Source organism: Apteryx mantelli, chromosome 1 (genome assembly GCF_036417845.1).
Source record: "Apteryx mantelli isolate bAptMan1 chromosome 1, bAptMan1.hap1, whole genome shotgun sequence".
In the NCBI taxonomy this organism is placed as follows: Eukaryota; Metazoa; Chordata; class Aves; order Apterygiformes; family Apterygidae; genus Apteryx; species Apteryx mantelli.
Window position 1 is genome coordinate 136,375,322 of NC_089978.1, and position 21,649 is coordinate 136,396,970.

Here is a 21,649-nt window from a genome sequence, read left to right on the forward strand (position 1 = left end):
GTCAATACAGTTCCTACACCTGTCACTTTCACTGCAATTCCAGAGCCTTCCAGCCCTGTGCATGCAATACTCCATGTTCATCTTCATTGCAGGGCCTGACTTCTTTTCATTGCTAGGCCTTTTGGAGTCCCAGCCTGGCTTCTGATCCTTGCCAGGAAATGAGCACCTGTCCCATTCTGTTTCCAGGCTGGGCAAAGTCAAAGCTTGAATTTTGAGTGCCTGGTCTTGTCCTAAACTTTGATACATCCACATTCTTTCTTGTCTGCAGTCCATGAGCTGCAGAAAAACACCTGCTTCATGAGGCATCTAATATGTGGAATAGTCTCTGTGTTTCTCAGATAAAAGACACTGTTGGGGGCACCCTGTGGTTGTGGGTAATAAGCATGTATGCAACACTGATGCCTTCAGTGGGATATGCACAGCCCTGCTCTAGGATGCCTGCCACAAGCCCCACTATCTTAGCGGAGATTCTGCTTTAGACTTTGCACATGGGGCTGAAACATGCGCTAAGGGGCCAGTTAGAGAGAACCCTATCCTTGATGGCTTGGCAGTTCTGTTTGGTCATGAGGCACAAAAACTTCCTGGTGGCTAGTTTTAATACTTCAGGAACACAGACTTTTGTCCTTTGTTGTCTCCACAGGAACAGGGACAGACCCATCCACTGCAGCCTTTACCCCTCAGTCCTTTGTCATGTCTGCTCCAGCCACCATGTGGAGATGAGAAGTGAAGAGAGAAAATGCTTGAAATTGCCTCCTAAGCAGTTAGTTTCCTAAAGGCTCAGACTGTGCCTGGCATCTTATTAAAAGTCAGGAGACTAGAATTGTCTGGTTGAATGATTATCCAGACTTAGTGTTTTCCTCCAAAACCAGGAAAATCATGTTTAAGAGCACCCAGGAAAAATAACTCCTTCAGTTCCATTCTGTGTGCATATACAAGAGTAAAACTCAGCCCTTCCAATAGTGGACTTGCACAGGAGGAGGTGGAGCACACACCAAGGTAGATTTGGTACTGGGAGAAGGTGGTCATTACACCAGCCTGAGATGAGGCAAGGGAATCCTGGGATATGATCAACAGCTCCTTTGGCCAACAACTGCATTTAGAGATATCTACTAAGTGTAATTGGCAAGGAGCTATTGCTGAGAAGAGATGAAGGGTTACAGTCCCAATAGCATTGTATTACTATTTGGAGACAGCTTCAAAGCAGGGTTGAAGGTAAGAGAGCTCACAGAAAGGGTGCAGGAGATGCATCTATCACAGCATGTTCAATTGCACCTTGTTCCCCAAAGCTGCAGAGGTCCTACTGCAGGGAGTGCTAGGAGAAACCATGAGAAGTGTGAGGAAAAGCAGTAGAGGAGCTTCAAGGTTTGTACACTAGTAGTAGTAGAAATGGTATCCCCATGGGCTGAGTCTGTAGTTCGTCAACAACTGGCACAATGACAGCAGGGTCAGGGATGATGCTTATTTTAATTATTCTTCTCAGGCATATCCCAGATATATAACCCTTCCCCCCACCCCCCAGGCCTCCACAGTGCAGTCACAGCTGCTGGACTGTGGTGATCCCTAAGTCCATCCACTGAGGCACAAGACCACATGTGCTCAACTTTAATGTGGGCAGTATACCAGCTGGGGCATCTCCTTCCATTCAGGGCCCAACCTGAAACATTGGGCAAAGGCAGGAGTCACTGGGTGGCAGTTCCTCTCCTGTTCTTTATCACAACTGTGGGAACTTGGGCTCCCCTTTCCAAGGAGCCATGTGGGACTGCGGAGAACACAAGCTAAGACAAACAAGGAGGGCTTGACTCATCCCCTCCCATGGCTATTACCAGGCTGTGGAGCAAGCCTTGTCTTGGCTGGTAGTGGGGCTGGCTTTCTAGACAGGTCCCCAGGCAACGCTCTGTCTGAGGGATGTGACAGGACACAGCACTTGCTGTGTCAAGATTCTGTTTTATCTTTTCAGAGGGGACTTCTCCAGACTTGTCCTGGCTTCAGGCTAGTACTAACAGGCCACCCCCTTTCTGACAGCTGGCATGTCACCCCAACAAGACAAAACATTACATCTTCCCAGGTGCAGCTTGCTCCTTTGGCTCCCTGAATCACTTGTCTCCTACCCTGCAATGAATGTACTGGGTGGAGGGAAATGGGGCACCATCTAGGTCTGAGGCCCCTTGTTAGCACAGATCATTGTAGCTCTGTTTTCTCACTCCACATGAGATAGTCACTAGGTTCAGCCATTCCTTCTTCACTTCCATTTAGACAGAGGCTGTGCCTATCTCTGCTATCCACTAGAGCCTTTCACCTTACTCCCTGACTGCAAAAGAGCCCTGAGCCTAGCTCCACGCATCCAGCCACAGGTAACTGACAGTTCCTCATTCTTGCTGGATATATGCTCCCTGATAACAACGATCCTTCTTCCTGCCTTTGACTGCCTATGTAGCTGAAAGACATTCCGTTTCTCCCACTCAAGACCCATAATTTCCCAACCCCACTGTTTCTATCACAGTGTGTCACAGGGGCCTGCTGCCTACCTCAACTGCAGACAGCACTGTAGTCAGCCAAGGCTCTCTCCTCTGCAAAAGGAAATGAGGAAGACAGTTACACACACATGCATGCGCACAGAGAAGAGTGCACAATGTCTTTTCCCAGCCAAGACCAGAGACCTAGGAACCCAGCTCCTAACCCCAGAGTAGCAGAGGAATCTGCAACCAACCTGGCTGGTAGTAATCGTAGACTTTGATGTTGGCTGGTTTCAGGTTCTTCATCTCAATTACTTGTTCCAGTTGCAGAATGAAAGTCTGAGATTCATCACTGAGCTTGTGGAGGTGGAAAGAAATTAGCAAGGTTAATCATACATGCATCTTCATCTTTCCTGCACTAAATCTCTCTAATCCATTATAAATTCTAAATTTTAGAAATGGATGTATGTTAGCAATAGAAAATGCTAACCAAATAACAATTAATTTAGGCAAGGTTCCTCTACACACATTTCTACCAGCATCCTTGTCCCACTGTTAGCCGAGCCTTGGGCTTCCCACACAGCTCCTGTCCTCTGGCCTCTTGCTCCCACCATGCTCGACCTAATGCTCTTGTTCTCATTTACCTTTTCCAGATAAATGTAGACCACATCAGGTCTTACTTCTGTATTCTTAATGATGGTTTTGCGCTGCAGCTGGGACAGGAAACAATAACATAAAGAAATTTGTAAGCTCTTTCCTTAGGGCTTCCTGTTAGACTGAAGGGACAGTGTGTCTTTCTCATGCACAAAGGTTTTAGTGGTCATATCTTTGGTAGTCCCTCCTGGAACATCCCTCATGAGCCTCATCTCAGGGATGAACTATGCTGTCCCTGCTCTGTTAAAGAAGAGTGTCCCGCTCTGGGGACAGAAGGTCATATGGATAAAATATAGACTGATACGCTGGTCAGCAAACGGGTATAGGCACCAGTAAAGACTGTCATTATCTTATAGCACTGTCTGCCAGACTGCTCTTAAAGACCTGCCTGGGGGTTGTGCAAATAATTCAGCTTTCAGTTTCATCGCTGAATTGAAGAAAATCTTCTTGGCTCAAATTAAAATGATTCTTTTCTTAGAATTTCTGATAAACAAATCCTGGTGTTTAGCACACTGAAGAGCACATCTTCTTTCTTTCCCAAGGCATAAGAGTGTCAGTGGGAGAACCCAAACCACCCTGAACCCGCATAGCCCACCCTGGTGGGCCCTGCAGGGAAATGAGAAACTTTGGTTCAATTTCAGCAGTAAAAGGGTTCATGTTAATAGTTGCCTCACAGCCCGAAATGGGCAGTTCCCAACAGCAGTAAGCAGTGTGACCCATTTACTACAGTTCCTCCTTTTCTGATTCAAGGCTCCTTACCAACATCCTGGATTCTGGAGCCAGGATGAAGCCAGACAGCAGGGAGACCTCCACAATCACCATGTTAGAAGTGACTCTGCTCCCAGCATAGCTGAGGAAGAAGATCAAACTGTCAGAGGGTCTCTCCCAGTTCCCCCTTCCCTCCACCATCATACCGTGTGTGCAGGACCCTGAGCCCAACTGGGACCGGGGCCAAGACAGGACTGTTCACTCTCACAGGAGGTAGCCAGCACCTTTCTTCACCACCCCTCCACCTGCCAAATTCACCCTCCAGCCTGTCTGCCCCAAGTGCACAGTCCCTCCATTGCAGCCTTGATGTTTTCCCAGCTGCTGTCCCGCAGTAGAGCTGTGTGCTTGCTGGAGAAGTGCATGATCCTTGGGGTCACCTGACAAGGATACGGACAGTGAGGACATGCATATTGGCCTGGCTACAGTTGGTCAGCTGTGTGTTGACACGCAGAGTGAAGGTTGTGGTGGTCCGTGGGGGAGGCTCATGATACCTCAGCACTGTCTGCAGGGTGAGCATCAGAAGAGGAAAAGACAGGCCAGACATGAGATGCGAGGAGAAGAGGAATAATCCTCCACCTCTCCTCTCTCATCCCACCACCTTACCTGAGCAAAGACACAGCTGCTGCCATGGACCTGCACCAAGAAATCCCCCGGGATTTCTGTCAGTGCTGCCTGCTGCAACAGCAGCCGTTTCTGGCGGGTGACTTGGAATGTCTTCCCAAAGCCTCTCTGGGACTTCACCCTCACAAGTGCTTGGCCTGTGCTGAATGTCCTTGCTGCATATTTTGCCAAGGCTTGCAAGGCAACGACTGTGTCCTAGAGATGGAGAGACAGTCACCTCTCTGTGAGGATCAGCTCTGTGAAGCCAACTCTAAAAGGGAAGACCTTAAAAGAATTCATCCTGCCAAATTCAGGTGCAACAGGATATGAATCCACCTGGAGCTATTTGTTACCTGGGTGGAAGCAAAGCCCCCGTAGGCATTCTGCTGGTGGGTCAGCCATGCCACAATACTGGCTGCAATTGTCATGTCACCTGCATGCACTCGTGGCTTTGAGAGATAGGTCAGGAGCACATAGGCTGTCAGTTCTATGTCCACTGACTGAGTCCTAGGCCAGAAGTCTGTGGAAACTGGGGAGCTTGGTCTGGGGCTCCAGTGGATTTGTCCTCCTGGGGAAGAAAACAGAGCATGCAGCCTATGTGGAGAGAATGAAATTTGGGATTCTAGAAATAGGAAAGAAGAAATACAGTGTTTTCATGGCTCCTTCGGCTTATTCCCTGGACTCAGGCCAGGGTTGCTTTCTTCAGTTTATTCTCCAGGGCTTCACCCAGTCCTAGCTCACAGGTTTCTAACTCCTCCCTCAGGAGGATCCTGAAATCCTCCAGGCTGAAGAAACTTGGTTGCAAGTCACTTTCACAGCTTGCTCAATAACATATTTTATCTGCAGTCACACAGTGCAGTTACTGCACAAATACAAGGACAGCAGGTGCAGTTTTTTCCTCAGCAAGCCTCTTGCATGGATTAACATATTCCGGGTTTGGCCACCTTAGATGCAGTTGGGATATCTTGCTTGAATACATTACTCCAGATCCCAGCAGGTGAATGAGAGGCCCTACCCCAACAAGCAGTCAGCACCTGATTTGATGGCCTGTTCCTCCAGCTTGTGCAGCAACTCCTGGGTTGTCTCATAGTCTCCAGACAAGGCAAAGGCATAGGCCAGGACAGCTTCTGTGTAGATGTTGGTGATGTTGTGAACTGCCTGCTGCAGACAGCTGAAGGTATTCTGTATCAGCTTGCCCTGCATTGGAAGAAGACACATATGCCAAGCTCATACAGGGCAGGCTCTCTAATTTCATGGAGCTTATTCCAGGGAGCCAAACTACATCTTGTTGATGTAGCTCCAGAGAAACCCACTAAATTAAACACTATTCACTTGATAAAACAGGCAGTGCAGCCCCAGTGTGCACTGTGAGAAATAGCCACGACTGTTCCTTAATAAACTCCTATCACTCCATGACAGTGTTGTACCATTTTGAGGAATTACTTCACAGTTTGGCCAGACATTTACTCTCTCACAGCAATGCCCTACCTAGACCCAAGGAATGCCACCATTATGAACTTCTTCCCCACACAGGGCCCAGGTGTAGGAGAGTAAAGCAGAGCAGGTGATGAAGGGAGTGTGCTCACCTTAAGTGGCTGACCCAATTCCAGCAGTGCTGCAGCAACATATGCCCCTAAGGAGATTTCATCATTCGCACCACCCTGTGAAGAGAATCAGTCACCAGAGGTGCGGGATTCCAGCCTAACACAGACACACCACAGTACCTGGAGACTCCTAGAAGTGGGTCTCTAAGGCTCTCAGGTGCATTCTCCCAGACCAACCTAGGATCTGAAGCACATTTCACTAAGTGGTGATTCAAGTGCTCATGCAGTGGCTCCTTATAAGAACTGCCCCATGCCCTGTTTTCTATAGGGCTGGTTACATGGATTGCAGGAATGACTTTCCAGGATCTTTTGTGATCCCCATAATCCTTTGTTGTCACAACATCCAGCCAGCCAGTCCCCAGGTGTGCTGCCTGGCTTGGCTCTCATTTACCTTCAGGGAGGAATGAAAAAGACTCCCTTTGGTGGCAAAGCAGCCACTGGGAAGCTGGTTTTGCTCTAGCCAATGCAAGGCATCCTGGACATTCTTGTCATCTATGTAGATGTATTTCCTGGCTTGGCCAAAACTCTTGACTACAAAAGCTGTCAGCCTAGGAAAAGGATGAGTTGTGAGAGAAAGAGAAACACACAAGGAAAAAGTTAAATGCTTTCCCCATGCTTGTCCCTGAAGTTAACATTGACATAGCGGGGTGCTTAGAAAGAGTCAATTTCAGACAGAAAGGTAATCTAAACGTGGAAATGGACCCTGGGACCCAAGTGGCTCTTCTCCCTCAGCCTGGTTCCACAAAGTCATGCACTAGTACTTTATCCAGTCATTTTATCATCTCTCTCAAATACCTGGAGACAATCTTGAATTACTTCAGGATTCCCCATTTTCTTCCTTCCTTTCTTCATTGCTCCCAGCCCAGATATCACAGGGCCAAGTCAGGCCAATGCAGATATTTCAGACTCTCCCAAGCAACTCCCTCCCTTGGGAGATGATTTTTATTGCTCTTCCCTGATCTTCCCTCAGTCAATACATACATCTCTTGGCTAACAGGACACCAACAGCTGAATTCAGTGTTCTGTGTGGGGCAGCAGCATGGCCACAAAGGGAAAAGGGGCCTTTCACCTCTATGGGATCACATCTTTATATTCCATTTTCCCAGAATCTCTTCTGACCTGCATTACTCTTTTTCTAAGTGGCTATCCCTCAATCTCTCTCCATGTCAGAGTTCCTGAGGGGCTCCATCCAAAAGAAGAAACACATATCCTATGAGCTATTTCCAGACGCATCAGCTGCCCTGGCCCATACAGAATAAATCAGGAGCAAGAGATGTCCCCAGTGCTTACCAAGTGTTGCCTTCCCCATCCTGATGCCCAAAAACGCTGTAGGACCCATCTCTATGCCTATAAAGAAGCTGCATCTGGTACCCTGGGGAGATGGGAACAGTGATTAATGTAGCACAGTAACACAGAGGGGGCCAACACTGAGAGAGTGAGTGTAAGTGTAGAGGCTATTAGTAGGGTGGACACAGGGGAAGGCAGAGGAGCAAGGCAGGTCTGTTGTACTTGCCATTGTGCAGGAATCCCACTGCCTTCTCCCTGATCTCTGGGGTCAGCTGCCTCGTCCTCTCCAGGTACTGCAGCACATAGACAATGGGAGCAAACAGCACCATGTTCTGCTCCCCACAGCCATGGGGCATTTGCACCAGGTGGTTTAGGTTCTGCAGTGCCATCCCCATGAGGTCACCTACCCAAGGGTGTAAGAAACAAAGCAAGTCTAAGCATGATTTGAATTGCTCCTCAGCCAGACACTGGACAATAGTGCTTTATTTCTGCACAGGAGGAATATACTGGAGAGCAGAAGAAAGAGGAGAAAACAACAGAGTGCAGGACAGAGAGCTGTGACTGTTCTGCCTCTTTCCAATCTAGGGAAAGTGATACAGGGTGGCCATAGTATGGAGTCCCTGAGGAACTTTCCCTTATTAGCTTTTGTCCTCCAAAGGGCTCCTACCATAACAAGTACTATTTGTAAATGACTGTGAGTGGGGCTGCTGTTCAGATGAACATAGAAGCACTTAGAAAAAGGCTGAGATGTCTCTGGTCTTTAGCATGAAAGGCTGTGAAGCCTGTTCTATGTGGCCATACATCAAGCATCAAAATGTCAGTAAGACAGTGGTGGTGCTAGTCAGATGGCATGAAGCTGTCCCCCACCCAGCCAGAAAAACCTTGTAATCTCTTCCCTCCTTTGGGCCCTGTTGCATAATATCCATGGCCATTTATGCCAGGCCTAGCTTCGTATCAATTCTGTCACAGGGACAAATGGGCCCAGTACAAAGAGGGGGACTGAATGATAAGTATGTCTGTTCCCAGCAGCTTCTCCAAAGAATCCCTTTGCAACTTAATAATGCTGAGGAGGATTTCTTCTCTCCAGGAGCTTCTATTATAGCAGTGAAACTTAACAGGCAGATAAATAGTTAAGATCTTTGCTGATTTTATCTACACAGAGCTAGCCAAACTCCTGAAGTCCCAGTTAAACCTTGGCTTAGAATCTCTGTTCCAAAGTCCTAGCCAGGAAGATGAAGATTCATCTTCCCCTGCAGATTTCTTTCCCATTAAAGCCTAATTGCTAATCCAAAAATCTGCAAATCTGCTGTTGGCAAACCTTGCAGAGGATAGAAACTTAGTATCTTCTTTTTCGACCAGTCTCATGTCTAATGGATCCCTGACATCATCACCAAGTCAAGCTATGTTCATCTGTAACAGAAGTCAGTGAGCCCGCAATAGAAATGACTTACCTAAGATGGAAATGGAAGCCCTGGCAGATCCCTTTACTACATTAGCAGGGAGGCGAAGGGACACAGGGTCTTCAGCCATGTTTCCTGATAACCACAGCGGAGAGGAGTTGGATGAAAAAACAAGCCAAATGCATCTAACCAGAGGGACAATGCTGGCACAGGCAAATGGGATGCTGCCTACATCCTGCTTGATGCAGGCCACTCCCTAAAGTCTGCCCCCAGCATCGCATCAAGCTCCATTGCTTGGGAACTTTTCAGATTAGAAATGACATGAGAACTAGTTGCCAGACTGAGGGCTCACCAAACTACTAGGTTCACATTTGGTCTTCACTCTGTAGGGGGACATCCTAGAGAGACCTGCAATGTTGCAGGGTCAGGGTGGTATGGTAGGAGGTGCTCTTCCTGGTGACTGCCAAGCCCCAGGGGAGTGCCAGGGACTGCAGTGTGGAAAGGAGACTACAGAGCAGGAGTTCTCCACCTATACTTAGTGGCAAATTCAATAGGACATCAAGTAGAGAAGTAATTTTTTTTTATACTTTTTTGTGAAATTTTCTTTGTGAAAACTCATTTGAAAGCATTCATTCATGAGCTTTCCCCACTCCTCCCAGTTCAATCCTACTCGCATGTCTAGTGATTTCAGGCTGCAGGACCCATCCAAGCGGCCCACAAACCTCCTCTTGGGCACAGCAGGGAGCTGTAAGTCTTCTCCACTAGCACGCCTTCTGGCTGCACAGGAACATGAATATGGGACAGGAGAAACAAGATTACACACAAAATTTCCAAACAGCAGCAAAATTTCAGAGCAATTTCAGGTCTAAATTCACTGGTTACTGCCCAAGCTGTCAGGGATTCCATCCTCATCAGCTTTGACAGGGCTGCACGGAAGCTGTCTGCCATACTATTCAAGAAAGCAAGAACAAGCCTAAGGGTTGTTTTCTAGAGGTTGCTCTCTGGTTGGTGTACATATACAAAAGCTTATGTACATGGATGATTGGGCAGGGAAAGGTATAGGGAGTGGTACAAATATGACATATGGGTACAGCTCAAGAAACAGTACTGCAAGAAGAGAAAAGGCTTGGCTAGATCCTGGAGAGAACACAGCAAACTGAGTCAAGGCCTTGATATGCTAATGGTGGCCAAAAAGTGAGGAGAGAGAGAAAAACATTTAGCCCAGCTCAGTCTCTCTTTGTGGAGGAATAGGGATCACATGGCCTGTCATACTCAGGGAGAAAAGCGAGCTTGCTCTCATACTGACCCGGACCAGCAAGCGTTTGACCACAGTGTGCCTCCGCCTCATGGTCGATGGCAAGGGCTTCTTGTCCCCACAGCGTGGCATGGTGTCCAGTACCTCAATCCTGACTGTGATATTCAGAGTCCCTACCAAATAAATTAACACAGCCTTTTTCTTACGCCTCTGGTCAAATGTAGTACATTTGCTTTAACTGACAGTGATCCAAGGTGCTTCAGGAGGCTGGTCTTCATAGCCTCAGTGGTCTGACAGGTAAGGGTGAACCAGCCAGTGCTGATGGCTTGTCCAGACACCCTGAGCATGAGGGAACTGGGTAATGCTTCACCAACAGTGACTCTGGTCCAATATATGTGATGGTAACAACAGAAAGTTCAGCAGTCCCTGGGTCCCCAGTGTCCCCTTCCCATCACACTTGGTGCACAGCACCAGACATACACACCAGTGTATCCCCTCCCCGACCTGGTCCCACAGCTCTCTCCCCAAGAAGTTCTCCACATTTAGTTCCTGCCCTCTCTGATGAGCCTGTCCAAGAACGGAGAATGAAAGCAGATGTGATGGTCCAGGGTCTTGAACCACTAACAACAAACTTTGGTATCCAGAGGAAACAAGCTCCTGTCAGTTTCAGTGGACCTTCCACTCCCTCTCTCACTTCAGTTTTAGGATTCTCCACCACCACATCCATTTTTGCTGCCATACCCAGCTGGATTGCTGTTACATTCCACATGAAGATCTTGGACTCCTCCACACATAAGCACTTTTTGTCTCTGCAGGTCTTGCACTGCTCCACCTGGAAGTTTAGGGATTTAGCAAGGGCCACATGGATCTGAGGGAGTAACAGATGCAGGTGAGTAAATGGGCAACCCAGGAGAGAAAACGTGCCACATGTGCTTGTAAAACTGGAGGGCATGAGAGAACTGTACCATACACTGTTACCTGTATCACAGTTACACACCTGTAGGCACTGCTGCAGGTAGTTGAACACAGTAGCCTTTAGCGTGAAGGTCTCTCCCTGGATCACAGAATATGGAAATGTCACATCCACAAAGAAGGGCTGGACAGTCCTGAGCCTTGCGATCGGGGCAAGGCCAAAGCCTCTCCCAGCCAAGCAGAACATCCTGACTTTCCACTCAGCAACAGTATCAGGCACTGTGACTATGGTATCCCTGCTGCCATTGGAGCTGAGAGAAAGAAAACACTAGCATGAAGGAATTCAGTCCACCCCGCTGCAATAGGAAGGGCTCATGGCCTCAGGTGAGGGGAGCTAGGCAGATCCTCAGATTCTGATCAACCTCTGGTCTATCAGCAATGGCCTGACTCCAGTAATAAGGTGTGGTAGAGGGAAGATCAGCTACTGTATCAGTTGACCTCCACTCCAGTGACTCAGAGTAAGGCAGCTTTCAGCAATTTGTTCCCTAAAGCCATGTATCCTGCTTAAATGCTTTCAGTGGCAGTGTTTCCATGAGCAAGAAACTGCCCCAGCACTCCAGCTCTACACTCAGTCAACAACAGTATGTCCTGGAAATCAGCAGGACTACATCTCCCCTGGGTTTCATCAGTCCCAATCCAAGCACTGTGGCAACAGAGGCTACAAATTTAGCTGATATTCTTGCCAAATTGGGAATCTGGTAGAATGTATTCCAATGTAAGAAGAGAGGATATTTGGTGGTTTGATCTTGAACCAAAGGAGCATTGCTCTCTTCTAAACATGCGTAAACTTGAGTCCTGCTCTTCAAAGTCTACCAGTCCTTCATTCTGATGCACTATAAATGCAGGCATTCAGATGCAGACCTCTCTTTACACCTATGGGTGGCTTTCATTCAAATACAAGTCAGGCAAGACTTAATAACAAAGGGTTTATCTTTCTGTACTCCTTACAGTCTGGCATCACTCACCCAACAGAGAACAGACTCCAGATCCAAGTTTCAGGGAAATACTCGTGAAGTCTACCTTGGGCTGTGGATTGAAGTTGTTCCTTAGAGACTCTTTGTTCTTCTGTAGAAGGACCCCCTGAAAGAAAGAGGTATTCACGTCAGGGTAGGATAGATGAAACCTGTGAATGATAGATAGCCTAGCACTGGGACAAGTGGCAGAACAAACAGTGAATAGAGGCCTGGGAAGAATCTGACATGGGAGTACACAAGCAATTGGTCTGAGTTCGTGGGAGAAGGAAAACAGGAAGGAAACAGAGAGCAGTAGCAGGAGAACCAGCTTGCAGTGAGCTGGCCACTGGTAGAAGGTTTCCAAGACTTGGCTAGGCAAAGCCCCTGCTGATCTGATACAGAGTTGGCACCAGAGAGAGTAGAGACCTCCAGAGGGCCCTTCTAACCAACATGTCTGTGATTCTGGGAATAACAATACTCCCATTTGCTTATCTGCAAAAAAATCCCAGCCCTCTGTAAACAACAGTGGTTTAAATATCAGTAGTCACATGAGTCATTTTGGTATGATTATCTAGTGCAAACTGAGACACAAAGTAAAGGACACAGGTGGAAATAGAAGCCAGGCCTCAGCACAGCCTGTGGTATAATCACTGAGAAACATTCCCCTCAAGATCTTGGCCTATGCTTGGGTTTGTCTGTGTCAGGAAAGGAAAAATCATCCTTTAACATCAGGGAACATCTAAGTAGTGACATTCTTCAGAGCCTTTTTATAGGGACTGCTGAGGACTGATGGACCTAGAAGCTACGCTTTGGCAACAGCATCCATTACCCTTGAGAGTGTCAACATCCACCACTGGTAAGCCCCAGAGATCAGAGGGCTCTTCCACCCAGGTGACCTCAGGTCCTAGAAGCAGGGCAGACTGAAAGTGTGGCTCACCCATGGTGGGCTTCCTATCTGCCCGGTGAAAGCACTTAGTCGGTTTCTTGATTACAAGGTTTGAGAAGATTTTCAGACCCATGTTCTGTTAGAAAAAGAAGGAGGGCAGGGGAAGCAGAAAAGCAGCTGTGAGTGAGGAAGAGCAGGCACTGCTTTTCAAAATAGCTCTGAAGACAAGTACTGCTAGCACAGCCAGGTGCCTGGGCAGTCCAGAGCAGCACTGACCCAAACAGACACAGTGTTTAGGGAGGTATGGCACAGCCTCCCTCATCCTCTCTTTCTTAGGAAGGCATTAAACAACTGCCTCTCTTCTGGGGGCCAGCTGGATATTTTGCTCTTCTCAAGCAAGCGCACAGAGGAGAGGTGTCAGTGCCCTCCCTCCCCCATCTCTAATGCAGACTGGAGGGAATAGCTGGATGAAATCTGCCCTTTGGAGTCATACAAAGGAGCGATGGGAAGCACACCCCCTCCTTTTGCTACTGGGACTGTGACATTGACCTGCCCACAAACACAAGTGCTGTCCCTGTGCTGATGGCATGGAGAGTGCAGACAGTCATAAGAACCCTGATTTACTCCCACACCCATGCACTGACTGTGTGCTCTCTCCAGCCCCACCAGATAGCAGAGCCTCCTAGTTTGTGTCACCATTGCAAAATAATAGAGGACTAGGTCTGATTCCCGGGCCTAAGGCCAAAGGGCATTGCCTGACTTGTGTCTGCACTGCTTAAGGCTTGCCCTTTCTAGAGGAGATCTGCCTTCAAGACATCTAATTGGAACAGTCCAAAACAGCATGCCAGAGAGCATGCTAACAACTAAGTCATGAGAACAATCAGTGGTTTATTGCTGGGGATCACTCCCTGCATCTCTTTTCTTTAACAGTGTAGACACACATATCAGGGATAAGTGCACAGGACTTCATTCCCTGACCTAAAATGCTGGGTTCTGCTGGTCCAGAATCTCATCATCTTGCTTTCTGCCTCATTGGAGAGATGAATGCCCACACAGGTGCTCATACTCATAATGGGATTGTACTTCTCTTGAGACAGCACAGCCAGGTCATGACAAAGAGGAGGGGTTGTCTGGGGGAGCCAAGGCTTTCTCAGACTGTTTGGGGAGAAAAATGTCTCAAGTGTTCATAATTTCCAGAGCTCTGGGAAAAGTCAGAGATAATTACCCGGAAGAGGTTAAAGATGTCGGGCTGAATGGAATGCTGTGATTTCACTTGCAGGAGAGTGACATGGACTGAGACTGAATGCAGTGATTTGAGCGCTCTTCTACCTGGGCAGGGTATCCATATCGGTAAATAGCAGGGAACAAACCGTACACCTAGGGGAAATTCACAGACAAGGAAGAATCAGGCAGAGAACACATACCTCCAGTTGCTTCCCTTCACTGTCCCCCAGCATAGATACCTATTCCCACCTATTTCTCTAGGCAGTTCCCACTTCCATACATCCACCTGTTCTTCACACAGAGACCCACCCCTCATCTGTTAGCCTCCAGCTCCCTTTGCCATAGCCACTGCTCCTGTCTCTCTCCAGCTCATAACATCAGTCCTGTTTTTTGCCTGGTTGCAGAGACACTCACCATTTGACTTGTCAGCTCTCTCTCTGGCCTCATGAGAAACTTGCTTTCATCCACAGCCTGTACCGCACAGATGGAGCCAGGGGTTGCCTGCAGTCGGAGCTGCACTGTTGACCCTGGGTGGGTTTCTTTAGCTGTGAAACTCACCATCACCTTGAGCAACACATCAGGAGAGCAAATATGAGAGAGAAAGAGGGGGAGATGGCATGAGAGACATGCAGAACAGACGTGTGGCAAGGCAGAAAGAGGGAGACCAGGGTTAAGTCTTCCCTGCTCAACCATTCCTATAAATAGAAGTCACTACCGAATGGAAATTTTCCCTGCTCCTGGGCACTATGCTGCAGACATTCTCTTCTTTTCTCCCCACTTGTCTCTTTAAAGTACGTGGGACTCTCCTTTCCACAGGCCTGCTGACTCCTCCTTGTCAACTCTTCCCCAGTCATAGGTGTGAGTCTCACCTGGTTTTCAAAGCACAAGGTAACATTAAACTGGATGCTGTCAGCTGTCACCCCTCCATTGGGGAATATGGAATACACCACTAAGGAAGGTGATGGAGTGAAGTCAGCAGTGAAGGTCAAAGGGATGGAGAATGAGCCCTTCAACACTGAGGAGGAAAAGACAAAGTGTTTTTATCACTGCCCCACTAAGATCTCCTTCTGGCCTCCTTCTTGTTCCTGTTTTATAATCCCATACTATCAAACAAACACTTTCTGTTGCTCTCTCTGCTCTCTCCCTCCACTCTTTAAGTCCATGTGCTCCATCATTCCACAATTCTTCCCCCGTCTCTCTTTCCTTTATTGTTTCCCTCACTCCATCTTTCCTCCCTCTCCCGACTGATACAGTTGCTTCCCCAGTCTCTTTCTATCCTATTCTTTGACTGCCCAGGGGCTATAGCTTGAGACAATTCAAGAGAAACTTGGGTAACTTCACTGTCCTGTCTAGAAACCCAACAGCCCCAACTGTTCTCCTTTAGTCAGCCACAGAACCAGGTCACTGCAGACTTACTGTTCAGCTTCCCAATCTGGACATTCCTTTGGCCCCTGACAACAATTCCAGCCTTCCCAGTGACCTGAGGGAGGAGGGACACTGGATGAGCAAACTGTTATTGTCACCAGAGTACAGTAAAGCTCACCCTGCAAGCATGTTGCACTCTCAAGCAACCAAAGAAATAAACTGTGGGTCCAATCTAGCCCCACACCTATGGCCTGGCAGATTTGCAGACTACAGTGTGGGAGGAGAAGATTTAACACATCAGATTCTGATCTCTCCAGTGAGGACAACAGATAGGTAGTGAGCTCCCTGGAGAAAAGGGAGAGAGATCTAAGGCATTTCACCTCTAGTAGGCAGGTTTCCAGAGCAGATCAGAAGCCTTTTCCACTGAGCAGGTGTTTGATAACCACTGTGAAAAGCAGTTCCACCATTCAGTTTCCAGAGGGAAAAAGAGTCTGACAACATACAGCATGCTACCAGATCCCACTGCAGCTCTGGCAAAGGCTAAGGGGTCAACGGGCTGCAGAGACAGAATGCTCCTCCCACCCATGGAGTTGACTCAGAGCCCCCCAGTACCAGGATCAATCTGGCTGAACTGTCCATTTAGAGTTCACCAAGTTCTCCAAGCACAGGTTTGTCTTGTACATCTCTCCAGGGCTGGTCTAAATTACACCCTCAACATTTCATTAGGAGCTCGTCCCGTCTGTGCTGCATTTCCCCCATGTTCTCCATGACCCTCACTCACATAATACGCAAAACGTATACGGCTGGTATCTTCTCCCAGGTCATCCCGATTGAGTGTGAATGTCACCTGGACACTCTGCTTCAGCCCACAGGGCAGTGTTCCCATGAGTGGGTGTATGTCCAGGAAGCTCTTCGTTGTGACATGGAAGGGCTGCAGGTGATGGTAAGCATTTGTGTAATTGATGCCAGTTTTCTGAGGTGTGTGTGTAAGATCCTCCGGTGTGAATCTTCCCTGAGAGGGGATCACAAACATACAGACATCAAGACAGAAGAGTTTTCTGCTTCAGTGCTTTGTTAGGTTGTCATCAACTTCCTCTGAGAAAGATTATTGCATGGTGTCTTTCTCATAGCTCTGCCCTAGCAGAGCTGTGTGGGGAACATAGGGCTGAAGTGGCAGGGGGGCTACAGGGCAGGAGCTGGGGGCACTGGCAGACCTTCAGGGTTCTCAGGTCTTCACTTTCATGTACATAGAGGTGGGATTTACCTCCAAAGAGACTAAGGAGCTGTTCCAGGCAATTGTGTCCAGGTTGAATGATGCTCTTCCACTGCCATCCGTAATATATATTTTGATAAACTGACGCCTCATGAACCTTATCATGAGATAAACTTTTTTGTTTTTCATACCATTTCCATGGTGATCCTGAAGCTTAATCTGCTGACAACAAGGAAGGGCAAAAAAGCCAAAGTCAGATGTCCCTTCCAGTATCCTACCCAAAATCTTCCCCCTCTGACAAACACAGGACCTCCTGTTTAGGTGGCCTTAGCTTCAGTCTGGTCCCCAGGGAGGCAGAAGGCCTGTAAAACTTCCTCATTTCTAAAACTAAACTGAGAGTGACTGAAAACTGTCCTCTCCCAAAGGTGTGTGTGGCTAGACCATGTGGAATTCAGGTCCTAGCCAACAGCAGAAAGATTCCCACAAAATCACTTATTGCTCCCAGCAGAAGCCTGAGATGAAATTACCTCAGGGAATCTGAAGTGCTGCATTTGGAGCCATATTGCTCCACTGTGCTGTCAAGTAATGTGATGCACTGTAAGGTAAAGTTCTGCAAAAAAGTCTTGGGATGGGGAAACATGCCCCATGCTTCTGACTCTGTCTGATGGTCAGAAATGGCTTGGGTCAGCAAAATTTACTAGACACTAAATTCATTGGCAAATTAAGGGGTAGGGAGGAAGCAATGGAAAAATCACCTTCCCTCTGTAGGGTACTCCAGGGATGTAGTAATCATTTGGTGTCTCAAACACAGCCCTTGCAGTTGTCCTGGAGACAGGGATTTGGCTGGAGACGTTGATTTGCACCCCTGTTGGAATGTGGAGTACAAGAGAAGCAAGGTCAGACTACTCCACCTTAGTTTAATTTCACTTTGTTATCCTCAGACCCTCTATTTGGAGTGACTCAAATTTCTTTCCTGATGCCAGCATCCTTCAAATGTTTAGAGGCTGTTCCTGTGGCAGCTCTTCCTTCAGTTAACATGTTTTCAAGCCCTTTTGTGGCCTCACTCACCATGTCCCAGCCACACCTCATCTGCCTGCTGTTGGCAGAGTTACTCTCTGTGGGCACAGCAAGTTCCCTAGACAAGAGCATTCACTGTGTTCTGTGATGGTCCCTCTCATCCTTGCACTTTCTCTGCACAATGTGATTATAAGCTGACCCCCCAGGTACCTGTGCCAGCCTCCAGAAGAGAGGCCTCTACATAGAGCTTGCTGTCTTCCTCACTGTGTGCCAGGTTAAAGACTGTCATGCTTACAGAAGTGGTGAAGCAGCCCTTGCTCGCTGTCTGTAATGGAAAGTGGTAGATGTTATTTGAAGCTGGTGAGAAGAGAATGTGTTACAAGTACACCATATTAGTCATTCTGTCATAACTGTTGATTGCAACAAGTTATAATGCAGCCCCAGAGTCTAGTCTTAGCCTGATTTAGGATGCTGAAATTAGCAATGTATAGAGAATTTTTTTTCCTATGTGTCCTAAGACTCATTTTCTCTCTTCCCTCCCAAATATATATATAAACTTTATACTATATGTGTGCATGTATATATATGTATGTATATGTGTATATATATACATGCACACATATATATGTGTGTATATACACACACATATATATTCAATATCTATAGTTCATATTTTTCAATATATGTAATGAAAAAATATGTATTATCCACTTTTATATACATATATATATATAATTCATATTGCTAAGTATAAAACAAATCATGTATCACACAATGTTGTTAACTTTCCAGCTTCCATAGAAAATTGGAAACTTCACTAACTGGATCACAGAGCAAATATAGCTGTATTTTAAGAATTCTAGCAATGAGAACTGCAGAATCAAATGAATATTCAAAATAACTAATCAGCTCCAGAAGTAGAAGATTACAATCACCGTAACAGGTCATAATGACAAAGCATAAAAAGTTTCCAGTCATATTGTAGAAGTGAAGAACCCAGCTATGAAATGCTTTTTTAGAGATAGAAAGGCAGAAATAAGATATAAAAATGACTGTGTGATCTGGTTGTGGAATTAATCATGTCTCCACCATACATTAGCATCCTAGTGCAGCTCCAGCATGGATTCACCTTAACAGGGTATTTTTGCACCTGTGAAAGTTCTAATTGTTGTTTCTTACACTGTATCAATTCACGGCTAGTTATGCTTCTTTCCAGATAAAACATAACTTTAGGGTTTTTCTGTGGAATTCCTCTTTTCCATTCTCTATCATTGTAAACAAAGTTTAAAAAGAAGAACTTTTATAGGTAAAGCTTGTCAGCTGATCTGGGCAACATCAATTGCATTAATTGAATAAATCAATTAATTATTAGTCTACAAATACACTACAGAGGTTGGCAAACCTTGGCTAAATATCCCACAGTGAATAATTGGGTTGCAGTCTATTCTGTTTCTCTAATCCCTTGACACATTCTTCTTTGTGGTGCTCCTCCATTACCCCTGTATCTTCCAGAATCTTACTCACCGGTCCACTATACTCCCTACAGATATCTTTGCTGGCATTTTGAGGACGCCTCCTCACTTTCTGGCACAATGTGACCTGCATGGTCCCTTGCACTGCTTTCCCATAGTGATACCTGCAAGGAGAACACCAGAGGAGCAACCAAGCAGAGAGAAATGGAGAAAGATAATTGTTATGTGTTGTGCTGAGTCCATTGCTATTCACAGGTGGCCTTCCTGATAAAAGTATCAATACAGTTAGTAAGCAGTCACAAACAAAATTACAACACATTGTACTCGGGGAGTTCAAAAGTCCTGCATCCAGCAGAGGGAGAAACAAAGCACCAACAGGAAAGGGTCCACATGCTCCAAAGCTCCCCCAGTTTTGGGTGCCTGCTGTCCTGGAAGTGCTAGCAGAAGCAGAGAGCTGACCCGAGTTGATGTATCCACATAGCACATAGCAGCACCCACTAGAGATACTAGCTCAGGTGTGAAAGCAGAAGAAAACAGTTTCTCTATAGACATCTATAGCAAGTGCATGGCATTGATAGAGCTTCATTATTTTCCCTGCTGGTGCTAGCCTTAGCAGAGCCAACTTAGGTGCCTCTGCCCTCACAGTGGAGACACCCTATCCATCACCCAAATCAGAAGCCATATTTCACTGTCACACTGACTTCTTGGTCACTGTAATTCAGGAGACAGTGAGGCTAGTTGGCAGAGCCAGGGTGGAATTCATGCTCTAAGGTCTGAGGAGCTGTGACTTATTGGAACACCAGTTTTCCATGTGACAGTTAACAGGTGCTTTTAATTGCAGAAGTCTATGAACCTCTGCAGAAGTAGCTGCTGGAGTCTTGGGTACACCAGCCAGATCTGCAGCCTCCTTCCTCATTCGCAGGGGTTTGCCTGTGTTAAAAGCCAGATGATATGCTGGAGCTGTGTAACCTTGCAGCAAGAGCTGTGAAAAGCCTCATCAGGGCCTCCCCCACTTCACTACATTTAAACTCCAGACTTTGAGTTGCATTGTAGGTAAGCCTATGCCAGTCCATGTGCTTCACTGATCCTCACAGTGACTCACTGACTTGACCTCCTGGATTGACTCAGACCTGCTTCATCATTATGGACTCATCTGGTGATCTGGACTCTTCTCTAACCCTGGGAGAACTTAGGCCTCAGGCCTAAGAAGCAGGTTCAGGCCTGCTCTACTTTTCTTGCTCAGGTACTGTAGGACTGCACCATTGTCAGTGAGGCCGTTTCTCCTGCCTGCCTTGCTGTCATGCTTGGCTCCTGTCTGGCCTTCCCTTATGGAGCAATGTGCCTTTACTGCTCCCTGATAGTATCAGTGGCAGGAAAACACCAATGGCCCACCCTGGGCATTAGGAGTGATATACTGTTTTCTACTAGAGCTTCATAGGATCTGAGTTTCCAGACAACCCAACCCAACCCCAAACAGGGCTCAGTTCAGACCCTTTTTCTGTTCAGAAAAAGCTTCCCAGAACATTCTCCTTTGTTTTTTGGTGCTTACACCTTCTGAGGACATCTTCCTTCACACCCTCATCTACTCAGTTTTTGCTAATGATTACAAAACTAAAGAAATCCACCCACTGCTCCTAAGAAGGTAATAAGTTCAGCAGCATTAAGTGAGAAGGAACAACTTAATCTTCCAAAGAAAACACAAGTTCCTGCTCCTTTACCTCAGCGGATCAGTCCAGTATCAGACATGCATTTTACCGCACCTAAGGTCATTCAAGGCCAGCACACGGCTTCCAGAGCAGGGTATCTCTTGCCCAGGATGTCTCCCTGTAGCTAGCTGGTATCTGACAAGAGCAGCTCATATACCTCTTTCTCAAGGAAGATCACAACAGTTTGACCTCAGTTGGGATTCTTCAAAAGAACCACTTGTATTTGGCACCTCTTGAGCCACTTCTCCTTCTTCATGTGTTCAAGAGAGGAGACATGGAAAGACACACAAGGTTTGGATGAGCTGTTCCTTTTCCACTGAATAGCCTCCTCACCTGCCACACACACGCAGTGGGAGAGTTTTATCTGAAGCATAAATCTGAGCTGGTCTCTCGAAGAAAACATCAAATTTTGGCAGCTCTGGAACAAAAATCACAGAGTTACTCCATCAAAGGCAGCAGACTACCTAGACAGGAGATCAAGAAAGGGACAAGTGCATTCACACAAGACTGCAGTCCCGTGAAAGAACATGCTAATGAGATAAAAGCTAGGACTAATTAAAAATAGGGAAACCAGAGAATCCTCTTTTGTTCACTGCCATATGAACAGTGTCACAGAGGTTTTTAGTGAATTCTCACTCTGTGCCAGCCTGGTTGTTACTAGATACTTTCTTCAGGACTCCCCTGTACAATCTCCCTTGCCTGCATTTTGATATTGCCCACTAGTGAACTACTCCTAGCTCTCAGACAGTAATCTTACAGTTCGGCCACCTATTGTTATATCGACAGAGCTAACTTTTTCCACCCAATTCTTTGTCCTCCA

At 46.9% G+C, this 21,649-nt stretch overlaps 1 protein-coding gene across 1 annotated transcript in view; it reads right to left on the reverse strand.

The window, feature by feature from the left end:
- Positions 1 to 21,649, reverse strand: part of LOC106495724 (alpha-2-macroglobulin-like protein 1) — a 36,867-nt gene that overhangs the window by 8,143 nt on the left and 7,075 nt on the right. Inside the window, 30 exon segments of the mRNA XM_013956248.2 lie at positions 2,526 to 2,567; positions 2,708 to 2,810; positions 3,098 to 3,166; positions 3,867 to 3,957; positions 4,253 to 4,377; positions 4,479 to 4,691; positions 4,829 to 5,043; positions 5,510 to 5,672; positions 6,062 to 6,136; positions 6,471 to 6,627; positions 7,370 to 7,451; positions 7,593 to 7,769; positions 8,818 to 8,901; positions 9,489 to 9,543; positions 10,073 to 10,194; positions 10,763 to 10,889; positions 11,019 to 11,244; positions 11,959 to 12,073; positions 12,884 to 12,968; positions 14,058 to 14,116; positions 14,119 to 14,209; positions 14,471 to 14,620; positions 14,926 to 15,071; positions 15,473 to 15,536; positions 16,203 to 16,433; positions 16,686 to 16,853; positions 17,390 to 17,499; positions 17,862 to 17,976; positions 19,176 to 19,287; positions 21,163 to 21,247. Coding sequence (XP_013811702.2) covers positions 2,527 to 2,567; positions 2,708 to 2,810; positions 3,098 to 3,166; positions 3,867 to 3,957; positions 4,253 to 4,377; positions 4,479 to 4,691; positions 4,829 to 5,043; positions 5,510 to 5,672; positions 6,062 to 6,136; positions 6,471 to 6,627; positions 7,370 to 7,451; positions 7,593 to 7,769; positions 8,818 to 8,901; positions 9,489 to 9,543; positions 10,073 to 10,194; positions 10,763 to 10,889; positions 11,019 to 11,244; positions 11,959 to 12,073; positions 12,884 to 12,968; positions 14,058 to 14,116; positions 14,119 to 14,209; positions 14,471 to 14,620; positions 14,926 to 15,071; positions 15,473 to 15,536; positions 16,203 to 16,433; positions 16,686 to 16,853; positions 17,390 to 17,499; positions 17,862 to 17,976; positions 19,176 to 19,287; positions 21,163 to 21,247 — 3,656 coding nt within the window. The 3' untranslated portion in view covers position 2,526.